The sequence below is a fragment of the Sinocyclocheilus rhinocerous genome, unplaced genomic scaffold, assembly GCF_001515625.1.
Source record: "Sinocyclocheilus rhinocerous isolate Xijiao unplaced genomic scaffold, SAMN03320098_v1.1 scaffold1156, whole genome shotgun sequence".
Lineage (NCBI taxonomy): Eukaryota > Metazoa > Chordata > Actinopteri > Cypriniformes > Cyprinidae > Sinocyclocheilus > Sinocyclocheilus rhinocerous.
In genome coordinates this window covers 350,535-366,405 of record NW_015630041.1, presented here as the reverse complement: position 1 = coordinate 366,405, position 15,871 = coordinate 350,535, and the positions used below count along the sequence as shown (strand labels likewise).

At 37.9% G+C, this 15,871-nt stretch overlaps 1 protein-coding gene across 1 annotated transcript in view; it reads right to left on the bottom strand.

The window, feature by feature from the left end:
• The window catches only part of LOC107739862 (O-acetyl-ADP-ribose deacetylase MACROD2-like), a 253,846-nt gene that overhangs the window by 15,587 nt on the left and 222,388 nt on the right, over positions 1-15,871 (bottom strand). The window contains exons 10-13 of the mRNA XM_016552077.1: positions 14,556-14,621; positions 10,929-11,024; positions 9,123-9,197; positions 1,309-1,377 (exon numbers count right to left, since the gene is read on the bottom strand). Of these exons, the coding sequence (XP_016407563.1) occupies positions 1,309-1,377; positions 9,123-9,197; positions 10,929-11,024; positions 14,556-14,621 (306 nt within the window). The remainder of the gene's footprint in view (positions 1-1,308; positions 1,378-9,122; positions 9,198-10,928; positions 11,025-14,555; positions 14,622-15,871) is intronic.

Genomic DNA, 15,871 nt, shown 5'->3' with positions numbered 1-15,871 from the left:
TGCATCGATCCATCATAAAACTACTCCACACGGCTCCGGGGTGTTAATAAAGGCCGTCTGAAGTGAAACGATGCGTTAGTGTAAGAAAAATATTGATTTTAATTTATAAACTGTAATCTCCAGCTTCCTGTCGCTCAAGCAGGCACGTTCACGACAAGGCATTCGAGCGTATGACGTAGGCGTAGCGGAAGGCTCAACGTAAGACCCCAATGTAAGTTTGGAAGAGCCAGGACATTTTTAAATATAACTGCGATTGTGTTGGTCTGAAAGAGGAATGTCAGATACGCCTAGGATGCCCTGAGGGTGAGTAAAACATGGGCTAATTTTCATTTTTGGGTGAACTACCCCTTTAAGTAGTTAGAGAAAACCTTCTCTTCTCTGCTTCAAATGACAACTCCAAAAACAATTCAAAAGCACAGATCTCACAAAACAAAAACGGGGAAAACAACATTAAATATGAAAAAAGTAAGAAAAGAGGGCGTCCCCTTTGCCATGACCCCAAGAGCCGCAAAACGCAGCTGTCAAAGGTAGCAGGGCCTGCTGCGAAAAACTTAACGAGTGACTTAGCATAATGTGGGGTCTGCTTTTGAACCTGACCCACCACAAGTGCTATGGCATGAGATTATATTTGCCAAGTTACAGCAGCAGAAAATAGGATGCAAAACCTTGTTGTTTATGTACACCTTTAGACCTTGCTGGTTTAAAGAGATGTGAGAATATAAAAATCTAAGTTCTTCACATTCAAACACTCTAACAATATAAAGACATTTTTAATCTCTCAAACGAAACATGCTTTCAAAACAGTGTCTTGTGGTCACAAAAACCAATGCAATCCATATTTTCCCCATACATTACCATTCAAAAGTTTGGGGTTTGTAAAATTACTTCAGTCCTTCAGAAATCATTCAAATATGCTTATTTGGTGCTTAAGAAACATATTTTACTACTATCAATGTTGATAACAGTTGTGCTGCTTAATATTTTTGTGGAAACTCTTGTGCATTTTTTTTTCAGAAAAAGAACAGTATTTATTTAAAATAGAATTTACTGTAACATTGTAAGTCTTTAATGTCACTTTTGATCAATTTAATACATCCTTGCTGAATAAAAGCATTAATTTATTTAAAAAAAACGTACATTTAAACTTTTAAAAGGTAGTGTACACTGTATACTTAGTCTTGTGTTTTTGCTCCTAGCATGCACCTAGCACTGTTCTTCTCATTAACGTAAAATAACGGGTTGAGCTTTACTGATGGGAGATTGAAGAACATTGCACAAAAAATTTGGGAAAACCAATTTAGCACATACCCTGAATCTCCATAGGAACCTCAGGTTCCTGACTGGTGTCCGCCCCGGTGTCGTCACTCTTTGTTGAGTCTATTGACACAGATAGAAGAAACAAAGATAATATTTTGAATACGATGGCCATTAAAGCAGAAAAGAGGTTAAACAGCTTCCAAAGAAGCAACACTATACCCAGCACTAGTTTTCAAAGTGATGTCACATAATTTGCTGTTCCTGCCAAACTGTCCATGTTTTTTCTTCTCTCACTGTTTTCTTTTGTTTAATATGCATTAAAGCACCTAAATTCTATGTGACTTTTTAATGGATTTTGTGCGCCTTTGCAAGGAGAGAGATGTGTGCGAGGGACAAAATGAATAGGCATGAGCAAAACAAAACTGCCATTATCAAATATAAACTCTGCATCCTGTGCCTCAGCACTCTTCACTTTCGCTGTGATTTATACTGCCTCCATATTCCTCGCACACTCCCCAGAACCAATCCCCCACCCTTGTCTGGATGGCTGTGGGAGGGACGAGCTCGCTGATCAAAATAAGATTTTCAAAGCCACAGTGTGAGAACCGTGCTCCTTCCAGCTTATTTGAGCAGGACTCCTCTTCTCCTGCAATCTTGTTGTGGGCCATAGGTGACTGCATAATGGAGAGCACACACAATGCATTCTGGGTGCTCTGTCAGGGCACAAATGACAGTCGTATCAGGTGTGTTTGAAGTCCAGGGTCCATCAGCAGATGGTTGCAGTGGCTGAAGAGGGTTTGTGATGGTCATATTTATGTGTGAATTCATACAATGGTGGCGCCTCTACACGAAAGCTGTTATATGGCTTGGTTTCCATCAAACCTGTCCTCTAACAAAAGATTAGCATGACCAATAGTGTGTTCATTATAAATATATCAGAAGGTCAGATTTTTCAGAATTTTTTGTTAAATGATGATGTACATGGAAGAGGGATAATGGTATGGGGCTGTTTTTCAAGGGGTTGGGCTAGGCCCCTTACTTCCAGTGAAGGGAAAGCTTACTGCTTCATGCTTTGAAACAGTTTGGAAAAGGTCTTTTTCTATTCCAGCATGAACGTGCCCCAGTGCACAAAGCAAGAACCATAAAGACATGGTTGGATGAGTTTGGTGTGGAAGAACTTGACAGGCCCGCACAGAGCCCTGACCTCAACCCCACTGAACACCTTTGGGATGACCTGGAACGGAGATTGTGAGCCAGGCCTTCTCATCCAAGACTCACAAATGCTCTACTGGATGAATGGGCAAAAATTCCCACAGAAACACTATAAAATCTTGTGGAAAGCCTTCCCGGAAGAGTGGAAGCTGTTATAGCTGCAAAAGGGGACCAACTCCAAATTAATGTCTTGTATTTAGAATGCTATGTCACTGAAGTCCCCGTTGGTGTGATGTCAGGTGTCCCAATACCTTTGTCCACAACAGTAATAATACTGCTAATAATACATTCTTAGTCTGAAGTAAAACTGACTACAATTAATGAACATGGCAATGAAACACTGGCTAAATTTAAAGGTTATTTTCATCAAAACTATGACTAAAACAAAAGCTTACAAAAATGGACTCTGGAACTAAGATTTTTTTTGAGGGACTGGAATTGAACCTGCTTTTCTTATATGAGAACCCCCACTAACTGTGAACCAGTTACGAGGAGGAGTTTTGGGGCAGGATATAGACACAGTGCAAGAATATTTGCAATTATGCAGAAAATTTGGCTAATGCCTGGCTCTTTCAAGGACCGCTACAATATTTGTGCCCAGGGCAATAGCTAATTGTGCTGTGATAAGCCCTAGCCACAGGCTGACAGAAGCTCCATGAGCTTAGCCTTCATATCCACAATCTCCCCTGGCACACAAACAGAAAAGAGAAAGTCGCATTTAAACAGCCAATTAAAAAGGCAGTTGCCTCTACCTGTCTCTCCACCATGTAAAGACTCTATGGATGGCGGATCAGAGAAGGTACCCAACAGGGGTCCATCGAGAGGAAAGTCACAATAAAGAGAGGAAGTGTGACCTCGCTCAAGTGATTCTACTAAAAACAGATGCCTTGAGTGGTCCATGTTTTCCATTTCACGCAACAAAAAGATGACATTTGGGAAGTAGTGTTGGGACTTTGAAACTAGGGGCCATATTTTACTGATCTAAGTACATGGTCTAAAGCGCATGGCGCAAGTGGACTTAGGACGTATCTGAATCCACTTTTGCTAATTTAACGATGGGAAAAATGGTTGGCGCGCCCGGCGCTTGGTCTAAAAGGGTTGTCCCTATTCTCTTAATGAGTAATGGGTGTGTTTTGGGCGTAATGTGCAATAAACCAATCAGAGTCTCATCTCCCATTCACTTTAAAAGCCAGTTGCACTCGTGCCATGGTGGATTCGCTATTTACATGGTGGAATTTGCAAGAGCAAAGACTGAATGCTTCTCCAGAGAGGAAAGGTTCTGCTCGTGCGCAAGGTTAAAGCACACGAGCAGACCATCTACGGGGTACAATAATAATATTCATTTTTCACTTTCATTTTTAATATTTGGCATGTTTGTGTGCTGCTGCGCTTCCCTGTGTGTGTGAAATAAGCAGAGTGTACGGGTGTTGTTCACCCGCCGCCTATAGGCACATATTACTAACAAAAAAAAAAAAAAAATTTACTTTAGTCCAGCGCCATTGACTTTAGACCAGGTTTCAGTTGGTCAATGGCACAGTCTATTTCAGTTGCTCAAAATAGCAACGCGCCAACAATGTGCCTGAACACACCTCATTTTCAGACCAGCACGCCCATGGGTGCAAATGCATTTGCTATTTAAACAATGATAACTGCGTTGGGCTGAAACTAGCAAAGAACACTTGCGTCGTGCCTGGTGCTGCATTGCACCAGGTATATGATAGGGCCCTATAGCTTTCCATGTTACAAACAACTTCTGAATTGCACTTTTGCTCTAGCTTGTGTGCGAAACTAGCTTATACTTGAAACTGCAAATATTGTTGACTTTTATAAGAGACTGCTTGCAATGCTCCTCAAAATGTCGCCTTGCATAAAAGCATCTCCTAAATGAATAAATGCATTGAAGCTACATTAGGGGATCATCTTTTTATATACATTTAGATATAGCTGGCACAACAATGGGGGGCTTTGAATTAAGGAACAATTTAAATAAGTGTGGCAGCACTAAATGAACAGATAAATTCAAGCTAAATGCAAAAGAAAAGAAAAACAAATGCATTAAACCAAATGTTTTCATTTATAAAAATAATTATTTTAGTTCATTTGCATGAACTGTCTGAACTGACAGATTCACTAGAATGAATCAGACATGCAAAATTACTGGAAAAGTTACACTTTTATAAAACCAGCTGTGTCACACTGCTGAAAAATAAATATAGCTACTCCTCAACACTGGGGAAAAAACTGAGGGAAAATTAGAATAGGCCAACAAATCAAATAATGTGAATGATCAACAAACAAACAAAAAAAAACTTCCTTTGTTGTTCGGTGGGTTTTACTGAACCGAGAAGCTAGAAATGCGCAGGGCTTCAACTCAAGCAACAGATGGCCACAGCGGATACTGTTGGCTTTCTGCCTCAGGGCCACATTCTCCAGGAGGCAGTGAGCAACTAGGATGGCGTCACTATCAGTCTCGAAAACTTGGCTGCAATCAATAGTTAATACACAAGGAACAAAAACCCAGGAGATCCAAACCCGGGCAACTTTACATGGAGAATCCGGAGGGTGTAACTTCAAGAAGTAAACAAATAAATAAGTGAGCATAGCCCTTAAATAAACAATGATTTCTTTTGATGATTTCCTGAGTGAATATAAATTCTTATCGGAGAGACTATGAGAATGGGTGCCGTGTGATCTCACTACAGTGGATGTAAGACGGGAAATGATGAATATTAACTGATGTCCAAGAGTTAAGCTGGCAAACTACTCCAATTTAGCCTCACCATGACATCAGACAGAAAACAAAGGGTTGGAGAGAGTAAAAGAAAGAATAACTCTGAGATGTCTTCCTCTGGCTGAGAAACACTGATTGCCCACTGTGCTTGAGAACAAAAGACAATGGGAATGAAAGTGTGTGTTCTGCCTCTCTTTCAGTTTTGTCTTCTCTCAAGTTTTTCCTCACACAACATTGGCTTTAATAATTCTAAGACCTGAACAAACTTTACGCAATGCAAGTATGCGCAGGCAAATGTTTCCAGCTACACAAGCTCCATTTCATGCTACTCTAGCTAGCACAATAGAAAAGTAACCTGCGAAAACATGAAACTACTTTAAACTGTCAAATGTTTATAATTAGCTCCATAAATAATAACATATCCATTAATGTACTGTAGCAGACATATAAAGGTAACTCTATCAAGCATATAAACACATGCAATGCATTTGCCAAGCATTTGCATTCACATTAGTAACAATTTTTCAAAACATGAAAAACATCTCAATATGAAATATTTAGAACTGAAATAAGACTATAAAATAAAATCATTTGTATATAACAGCCAACAATTAATGAATCCCCAAAAATAAGGAGGATCTCCAGTTACAAACAGAAAACACTGAAACAAAAGCAACATATATTACAGTATATTACATATTAGAGACTTATTGTGCATTTATTATATTATAGGGATACATGATTAACAGTGGCATGCTCAGACCTCCGAACGGGGAGGGGAAAAATTTAGCATTGCAGATTAAAGGAGGAGGGGCTTATGCCTCCCATTTGATGGTTTAATGTTTCAAAATGAAGAAATTAATCCATAAATATTAGTATTGTAATTTTACAATTTTGTTATTTTTTAAATTTTCATGTAATTATTATTATTATTATTATTATTACCACCATTTATAGCCATATTGATATATAATCACAAAATTTTGGTCAAATTGTGCAGCCCTACAAACAAGGCATTATATAAATTACCAATATTATATCAAAATTTGAATAACATTTTTGTTTAAAACACAGCATATCACAACTTCCACCCTCTTTATCGACCGATACATCAGCACATCTCGTTTGTGTACTTGCAGAGTGTATTTCTGGGCTTACAGTTTGCTTTACACACACCAACTCTCATTCTCCTACCACTTCTAAACCGACTGAAGCAACTGACACAGCACAACTTTCCAAAAACAACATTTTTCCTAAGATATCTTACACTGATCTAAAGATCCACCTGTTCTCCAGCCATCATTTGAAATGGTCTGTGGTTGATTCACTTTACCACTGTAACATCAGATTTAATCGGGCAAAATAAGTTTTGCAGTTTGCAATATGTCATCAAAAAACGACATGTAGAAACAGGCTGAACCTCATTTGGTGCGATAGAGTGAAAAAACCCCACCTTCATCAGTCAGACAGTGAGAGATGAGGAGAGAAACTCTGATTGGATTCAGAGCCACTGAGGCTCAGCAGCCATCGCAGTAAATCTCACCTGCATGCAAGGCGAAGAGGCGATATCGACTCCCACTGCAGGAGCCGCAATACACCACGGATGAAAAAACGCCCTCCATTAGCAAAGCCAGACTTATTCATAGGTACCTTCAGGCTAAGAGAACTTTGTTTAATTTATGAATCTTTCACAAACGTATCGAGTCAACCGTGCAAGGGCTGTTGAGGGGAAAAGCATGTGAACAAGTCAAACGTGTGATTCACTTTGAACACAATTTCAAAAAGTAAACAAGTCTAGGCACTTTACAGAGCAAACCATTTTATGTTTTTAATATCGATGCAGACTTTCGAAACAAGTCTCTCGAGCTGAGGGCCCCTTATTTGTGTTACTCGCTTCCATGTTAGTCAGTCATTTAGTAGATGCTTTTATTCAAAATCCAATCCCATGCTAACACATGCACAACCATTATAAGACTTTATAAGTTACAAAAGCTGACACACCTGCTTAAAATTGGCAGCAGTGCCCTAATGACCATGTGCCAACAGCGTTCAGAAACACTCGGCTGAGGTGTTATGGAAGGCTGTTTGTGTGTGAACGTGAGCGTGTTTTTGTTAAAAGCACCGTATGGTGAGGTGTTGAGCTTGGCTTTATCCTCTTAAATATGTTGTATCGATCTCACCTTCTCCGTGTTTAACATCTGGTACTGCCACGTTTGTGTGTGTGTATGTGTGTGTGTGTATTAGTCTGTCGCTTGTGTCTAAATGGGGATTGTTATCCATTATCTGTGTACATAACACTTTTATCAAGTTTTGTGTACACAAATAGTGGGCATAATTGAATGAATGTGCGTACATGTTCCAGACAGGCCTCTGTGTATCTATTAGGGGTTGCGCCGACTAATCGACTAGTTAACTAGTCGACTTCAATGCTCTGCCATGACGCTTTAAGCTTGACGTCGACTAGTCGCTGGTCCTATAGAGGGCGCAACAGGAAAATAAATCTTTGAAGGACTTCCACATTTACGCTCCGTTTCCAAACAGTTAAAATGACAAATAAATGCATACTCTGAAAGCACTACACAAGACATGTGAGATTATATTACTGGTAATGCATTCATATGAATGTAATCTTTACTGTGCTACTTTATCTGTATCTGATTTAGAATGAGCAGAAATCTGTGAGAAACATAACGACTCAAAGACAAAAGAACTGATAAAAATGAGCTGTTATAGGAGCAATAGCCATGTGGGCAGCGCTGTGTAATATGCCATAGCTGTGCACAAGGTGTTTGTCACAGCTCCAGACTTGTTCATTAATGACGTCATCAGCGACTAGTCGACTTTCATCACATAAAAGTCGACTTTAAAAAATCAGCAGTCGTTCAACCTCTAGTATCTATACTATTGTATGTGTCTGGTTATATGTAACCTTGCTTTATATTATGACTAAATGTGGCACTTTCATTTACCATAAATAGGGTATAAAATAGGGATGTCTTTTTTTCTTTTTCACATGGCCAGTGAAAGAAATGCTTAACTTTTAGAAAACAGGTTTTAACTTCCATTCATTTTCCATGATGCTTTTTGGCCAACATTATACCAAAATTTGTATAATACCATTTAAAACCTGATTTTTTTTTTAAATAAAGAAATTCTAAATAAAAATCCTATAACTGAATATAATAATAATAATATGTTATTATAATTTATTATTCAATTATACATTTAATATATATACTGTGTATATTCATGTTTAATAAATAATTAAATATAATAAACAAATAAAAATAAAATAAATAAAACATAATAACATCTAATAAAACTAAATATAATTAATTTAAAAATACTGTAGAATGGGTAAAATGGTTGCAAATTTAGCTTAAATCAAGCTGTCTGGCTGTAGTTTGGGCCAAATATTAGTTTACAGGTACTAATAAACTTACAATATATATTTGTTTGATAAACTTTAATGCAAGTTATAAATAATAAATATAATAAAATTATACTTTAAATTATTTACATAATGTTTGAATAGTTCTTACAACAAATACATGTGATTTATCTTCTAAAGCTTTAAAGTCATAGCCGACCCAAAAATTTAAATTGTAATGATTTACTCACTCTCACATTATTCCAGAACTCTATTTGAGAGAAGATATTTTGAAGAATGTTGGTACCACACTGTTGCGGCTCATATTGACTTAAACTGTTTTTTGTTTTTTTGTCCATACAATGGGAACCGAAACCAACATTCTTCAAAAATATCTTCACACAGAAGAACGACATGAGGATAAATTATGACAGAATTCTCATTTTTGGGCGAACTATCCTTTTAAAGAAAGAAATTGGACACCAAAGTATACATGGAATGTGCCATGTACATCTTTCTCTTTCTTTAAATAGGTGATCATACTAGTCTTACCTTCCATCTGTTTTCCCGCTTCATCAGGCTGGCCTGTCTGCATCTTCTTTTCTGGGCTACCCCCTTTCTCTTCCCCTTGACAGAACGAGACAGATTAACATATTAACGGATAAAAAAACCCCACAATGTTAATCCAATAACATTGTCCTTTCCGATTTGCTCACTTCTCAAAAAGCTCCATTCATAATTCATCCAGTTCAGAATTACCGTCTCTTTATTTCCTCATTCAGATCCGGCAGCCGGTGAGATTACCGTTATATTTTTAATAATGGGGCTCCGAGACCAATTTGAAGCCATGCCCTCAAGAGTGAGGGGAGGACAGCCTCCCTGAATCTCCTGTATGAAACTTAGAAGATTAAAGACACGACAGCTGTTTCTTCTGCCCTCTCATACTGCCTCAAACGGCTGACAGCTTTTTCACAGCATATGCCTGTGAGACAACACTACACTGTGTTTTTGTTTTCAGTTTTTAAGTTGTCTGCATTTAACAAGGCTGTGTGGTCACAGATAGCAGGCTCGTATTAAGACGTCAGCGCTTTGTATGCTTGGCGAGTTTCAAAAAACGGTTAAACACACACAAGGCCAGATTTTAAAACCTGTAATGGCTTTACTAAGAGGATTTTCATCACAAATCGAGAGATTAGGAAATTCCTTGGCATTCAAGCTGCTAACCAGCCATCACGACGGACTCTGGAGATGCTTCCAATTTCTACACAGAGGCTTTTCAGAAAATGTCAATTTCTGCACGCATATACATAGAAAACAATCAATCAATACACATTCAAAAAACAAAAGCCTTTTTTGAAAGGGAAAAACTGGCTGTCACATCTTGATAACAGGAATAGAAGATTCCAAGCTGTCAATTCCTGTAGGAAACCTATAATGACTGCAGAATGCCATTATGAATGCAATTACATTAGATAACAATATCTCACATCAAACAGCATTTCATTGGTGGAAAGACTTCACAAGCATACATTTTCACTAAACATTTAGATTTTAAATGATAAAACAACACATATACTATTCAAAGTATTTGGACAATTTCTGGTTTGGAAAACGTTTCATCCACTAAAAACCAGCTGGTTAAAGAACATGAAAAAAAGTGCTAAGGAAATTAATTTTGAGAAAAGGTTAATCATCTGTTTGCAGATGCCACAAGATGTAATATTTTTTTTTATCTAATCACATTCATTTTTAATGGCTCAAGTGTGAAAATGCATTTTAGGCTATTCTCATAAACATAATTGCTCATAAAGTGAACAAACCTCACTTAGTCCATTAGATATTCACTGACAGGCTTTTGTCATTATGAATTAATTTCATATACCAGCTCCTCAGCTCTCCTTTGATCAGTTTTGTTAAATTTATCAAGTCACACATGCCAGACGACTTTCCGCATCTAATTAAACTTTTAGTGAATTTAGGGGAATTTGACTTGTTTTAACTATCTATACATCATTACTGGCCTTATCAGAGAGAGGAATAACCAGATCCATAATATAAAACCCGCAATGCGGTAGAAGTGTGATAGATACAATGTTAAAGCCAGTATTATCAGATTATACCAGTCATGCTAATTATTATATAAAGATATTTAGATGATTACATGTTAAGTCTGTGTTTACACTTTCTGGAGGAAAAGGAACTACAAATCTCCTGCTATTAATAAAATATACACATCACCTTTAACACTGTTTTATGTGTCTTTTTTATCTTATAAACCCTAAGCTCTTATTTTCTGTAATCTGTCAGTATTGACATGTTTCTTCTACAACCAGTGTGTGAATGATGTGTAAATCTCACCTGCAACTTGCGGGTCTTCTCCCTTGCCTTCTTTCTTCTCCATCTCTTTTTCGCTCTCCTGTTCAACTTTCTTCTTTGCTGTTGGACTCGCCTCCACTAAAACCCAAAGAAACACACATAAATAACATGCGTCTGGGAGATATATGCGAAAATGCCAATATTAGTTAAAAAGAAAAGAAAACATTACATAATCTGCAACAAAAAAATAAATATGCTTTGAATAATATCACAGATTATTGGGCTCTCTATATTGGGTAATGTATCATGGGTTACAAACTCAGAAGATGTTTTATTAACTATTAACAGAATATTTGCTGGATTTCTGTTATTAGCATTTGTGACGAGAGAGGAGGGGCCGAGAGCCGTGGGAACGGAGCGAGGCCGGTGGAGTAAATGCTAATGCACGACACCTGCGCCACTCACCGGTCTCGAGTCCCACGGAGGAGCTCTGGAAGGATAAAAGGAGGAGTGACGACAGTGTTGGAGGAGAGAGGACCAGGCCTGGACTTTATTTTGTGTTTTGTGTGCGGCAGTCGTCCGCGAGGGGCTGCCGCTTTACTTTCATTTTGTGTTTGTTTTATTATTAAAGTATTTAAATGTTCGCCGGTTCCCGCCTCCTTCTTCCCGATCTACAAACGTTGTTACAGCATTCTACCGTCACACAAACTGTCTCCTTATTGCAGAGTTTAAGACTTGATTGACAACTTTACAGTGAGAAACCAAGTAAATGTGGAAACTGAATGCAAATGTTCAGTCCTTCACTCTCTCGCTCTCATTGAAGGAATTGCTGTAGGCGTTTAATTGATCAGGGTCGGCTGGTAAAACTTGCAGCATCTGGGAGACGGAGACCCTTTCTCTGGTACTCGACTGGATGCAGCAGATGTTCTTCTGTGTGTGTGTGTGTGTGTGTGTTGTGGATTTGTATGTATGGCATTGATCATGGCTTAAGCCTCTGATTAATCATGTCCTTTCAGGTGCACTCAGGGTATGAACATGAGAATGTGAGTCTATGATCTCGGTCTATGTGTGAATTACTTAAGCTATAAGGATTAAGCCTTGCATTAGAGCTGGTGTCTTACAGGTGGATGCTGTGGAGAACCAAACTAGTTTGGCTAGCTTGTTGACATTTGTGGAAGTTGTTGAAATTGCTATAGATTACATTTATTTGAAAATGATGAGAAACTTGCCAGAATTTACATTGCTCAGCCTTCAGTGAATTTTTAACTGTCACTTTAGTGGGCTGTAGCTGGCTTTTAGCGGGCAGGATTGCATTAAGTAAGAGTGATGAAGAAACATGTGGAATGTGAAAAATGTGCTTGTTATTATGAACGGTGCATCTTCTTATGTCACCAAGACTGGCTCAACAGCAATATTATTACAATTTAAAAGAACAATTTTCGATTTAAATATATATTATATATGTAATTTATTCCTGTTATGGCAAAGCTACATTTTTAACAGCCATTACTCCAGTCTTCAGTGTTGCATGATCCTTTAGAGATCATTCTAATGTGCTGAATTGGTCAAGAAACATTTCTTATCATCAACAACATTGAACAAAATTCTGCTGCTTAATTTTTTCCTGTCATTTTTTGATGAATAAGTTTTTTTTGTAAAACTTACAATTTTATAATGTTGTCACATAAAAAAATAAAAAAAAACTTTAAGCCAATAAAATTATATTATACTATAGTTTAAATTTGTGTCAACAGCCAACTTGTCAAAAAAAAAAAAAAAAAAGGTAAAAAGAAACATCTGAAGGCCCCACTGACTTAGCATTTCTTATGTTTTAGATTCAAACATACAAAAAATTTGATGTTTGAGCCAGCAAATCACTATACTCACTGAAAAGAGTATAAACGAAAGGAGTGTGCAATAAGACTTAATAACTATATATTGCGAGATGAAATATTGGTGGACGAGCACTCAGATTAACTTGATGAGTTCTAAATGATGGTTTTAATGGAGAAGAAATAGGCGACCCATTGCTTAAGACCGAGCGGTATTACGCCGCCACTTTGGGATGAACTGCAGCAGCTGTTTCAGCCTAATGCCTTTAATTTGTATTTGGGTCTCTGTCCCTCCCCATCTCATCCCTCTTTCTCTTTTAAAGGGATGGAGAGTCAGAGTATCCATCTGTGCGGTTCCAGCTAACACCTGTGTCTGCTCTGGAGTGGGATACAAGGCCGCAAAAGACATCAATTTTGCCCTCGCCCTCACACACATACACACTCCATCAGATGAAAGACACAAAACAGGATTTTAATGCACACGTGTCCACCCTGACTCCATCTGTGTGGAAAGCGTTTGAAGACGCAGTTCAGAGGGACACAGACACGCGTTCACATAATCAATGGAGGAGTAGGAAGTGTGTGTGGTAGTTTGGCTGGGCACACCACCTGGGCAATATGGAGCCCTGGAGGCCTCCGTCCCTCACTTATAGATTCCGAGACTCATGTAGCGTCCTGCAGGAAAGTAAGATTTATATCACCCACACACACTCGTAGCAGCTGCCTGAGGACTCTTGATCTCACTGCATCCCAAGAGGAGCCCAGATTGCTCACTTTACTGCTAATTTTTTAAGTAAATGTATTTCTGTGGTGTGGGAAAGCGGATTTCAAATATTAAACCCAAGATGTCTAGACTGTTTTATCACTTACTGTCAGTGGTGCAGGTTTTATTTGAATATTAAAACTGTATTTACCTCATTTCAAACCACAGGTGGTAACAAACATTGTGGGTAGGTCTGCACAATATATCACGTTTATTGAAATATTGCACATATGCATATCGTGGAATGTGAAGGCTGGATATGTCATTTTCTGTTTTTAAATACTCTAAAAATATTCACCTTAAACACACTTTATTAATTTTCTTTATTGCATCACGTATTGTATTTTTTATATTGTGCAGCCCTGGTTGTGGGTTAAAAACTGGTATGTTTAGCCAGCTTTGAACACCAAGTTGTTTTAAATTCTTCAAGAACAGCACAGTCATGGAGAGATACACAATATATGTTCCTGCGTGAATGGACTATTTGAAAACGAGTAATGCCAGGGTCATTTTCAGTTACAGACGCCGGGCTGTTAACAGTTACAAATATTGATATCCACCAAATTAACATATTAGAATGATTTCTGATGGATCATGTGACAATGAAGACTGGAGTAATGGCTGCTAAATAAATCAGATTTGCCATCACAGGAAAAAATTTCATTTAAAAATATATTAAAATAAAAAAATAGTTATTTTAATATTTGTAAAAGTAGTTTGTAATATTACCGTTTTTAATGTATTTTTGATCATAAATATTGCCTTGGTGACCAATGACCGTAAAAGACGGTGCAAATTAACATCACTGAACAAATCAAAATTAGCAATGAACATAATTACATTCATAAAATAAAATTCATCTAGATTAAGAAACATTGTAAAAATGGTTGTTCATTGTTAGTTTATGATATCTTATCTTAAAAATAAAAAGGTGTTTTTGCAGTGATGCCTTAGAAAAACCATTCTGGTTTCCCCATTTTTATAATCTAATTTTTCTCTATAGAATATTTTGTAGCATGGAATTTTGGATTTTGCTAGAGCAAAATATGGAAGCAGGCACACTGGAGATGTTACCTATATGGTCTCCCTTTTCAGGAGGTTTGATCTCCTCGTCCTTGGATTCAGCATCAGGGCTCTCGCCTTTGGAAAACAGACAGAAAATCAATTATACTTGTCTCAAAAAATATCTGGACACCCTAAAGACCCACATGCACCCTTGAATGACAGACACCAAGGCAGAGACAACAATATGGGTGTCATTCATTTAGAAGATAAATTGCTTATTTTTGTCAAGCTTGGTTTGTTTTTCCTGCTGAAATGAGATGTATTCAGCCAGAGTATGAATTTTACTCCTGTGGTTGTGTGTGAAACAGCTTGTGTATGGAGGTCAAATTCATACAAACTCTTTATCAATAGGATTTAATGCTGTTTGCACACAGATATATTGGCCATATATATTGAAAATATGTGAGAAAATAATAATAATGTATACATTGTGTATACAATGTATGAAAGAAATAATGTATACACACACACACACACACACACACACACACACACACACACAAATGAAAAGAACACACAACAATCTCATCGAAAAACACATGAATGAACAAACAAACATGAAAAAAAAAAAACAATGCAGATACATCTTTATGTGCTGGTCAGCACTCGTAATTCATGAGTCGCAGGTGCTCAGCACTCAGGCAAATTCAGATTTAGCCTCTGTCTCTGCTTCACCTGGTCTTAAAAACCTCTCTGTTTTGCTTTTCTCCTGGGAACATAATTGCAAGTATATATGGCTCTTGGGTTCGGTCCAAGCAGAACATTTGCTTTGCCTCCTCTGCCTGGCAAAACTACTATTAATAATGCTCATAGCTTCATCCGTCAGTGCCAGTAGAGGAAAAGTAAATCAAAAGTTGGCGATAAGGATGTCAAAAAGCACTGGCACTTTGGTACCACACTGATAATCCTAAACCAAAACAAAACTACGGCTTATGAGTGCGCAAATGCGATTCAGAGCTCTGCAGTCAAAGTGACATTAAGTGCACGCTCAATGCTAGCCGAGCAGAGACAGGCTGCGGCTGGTTTTGTCCTCAGGGTTTGAACACAAAATTTCTATCGCGCTACATGAATACCCAGAGGGAGTCGGGCCATGCTCCTATGAGCGTGTGTGTGTGTACAAGCAATCATTTCAGCGTGTGCAGTGGTGTGTGTCTGTCGATGCACATGTTCTGATGTCTGTCTGTGTACGTTCGTGTGGATTGGAGCGAGGTGTCTCATTAAACAGATGCACCCCCAAAACACACACACACACACACACGAGTGTCACGGTAATAACTGTATCTGACAGCCACTCTCCCTGTCTGTAATGAGACAAGTTCAAGGAC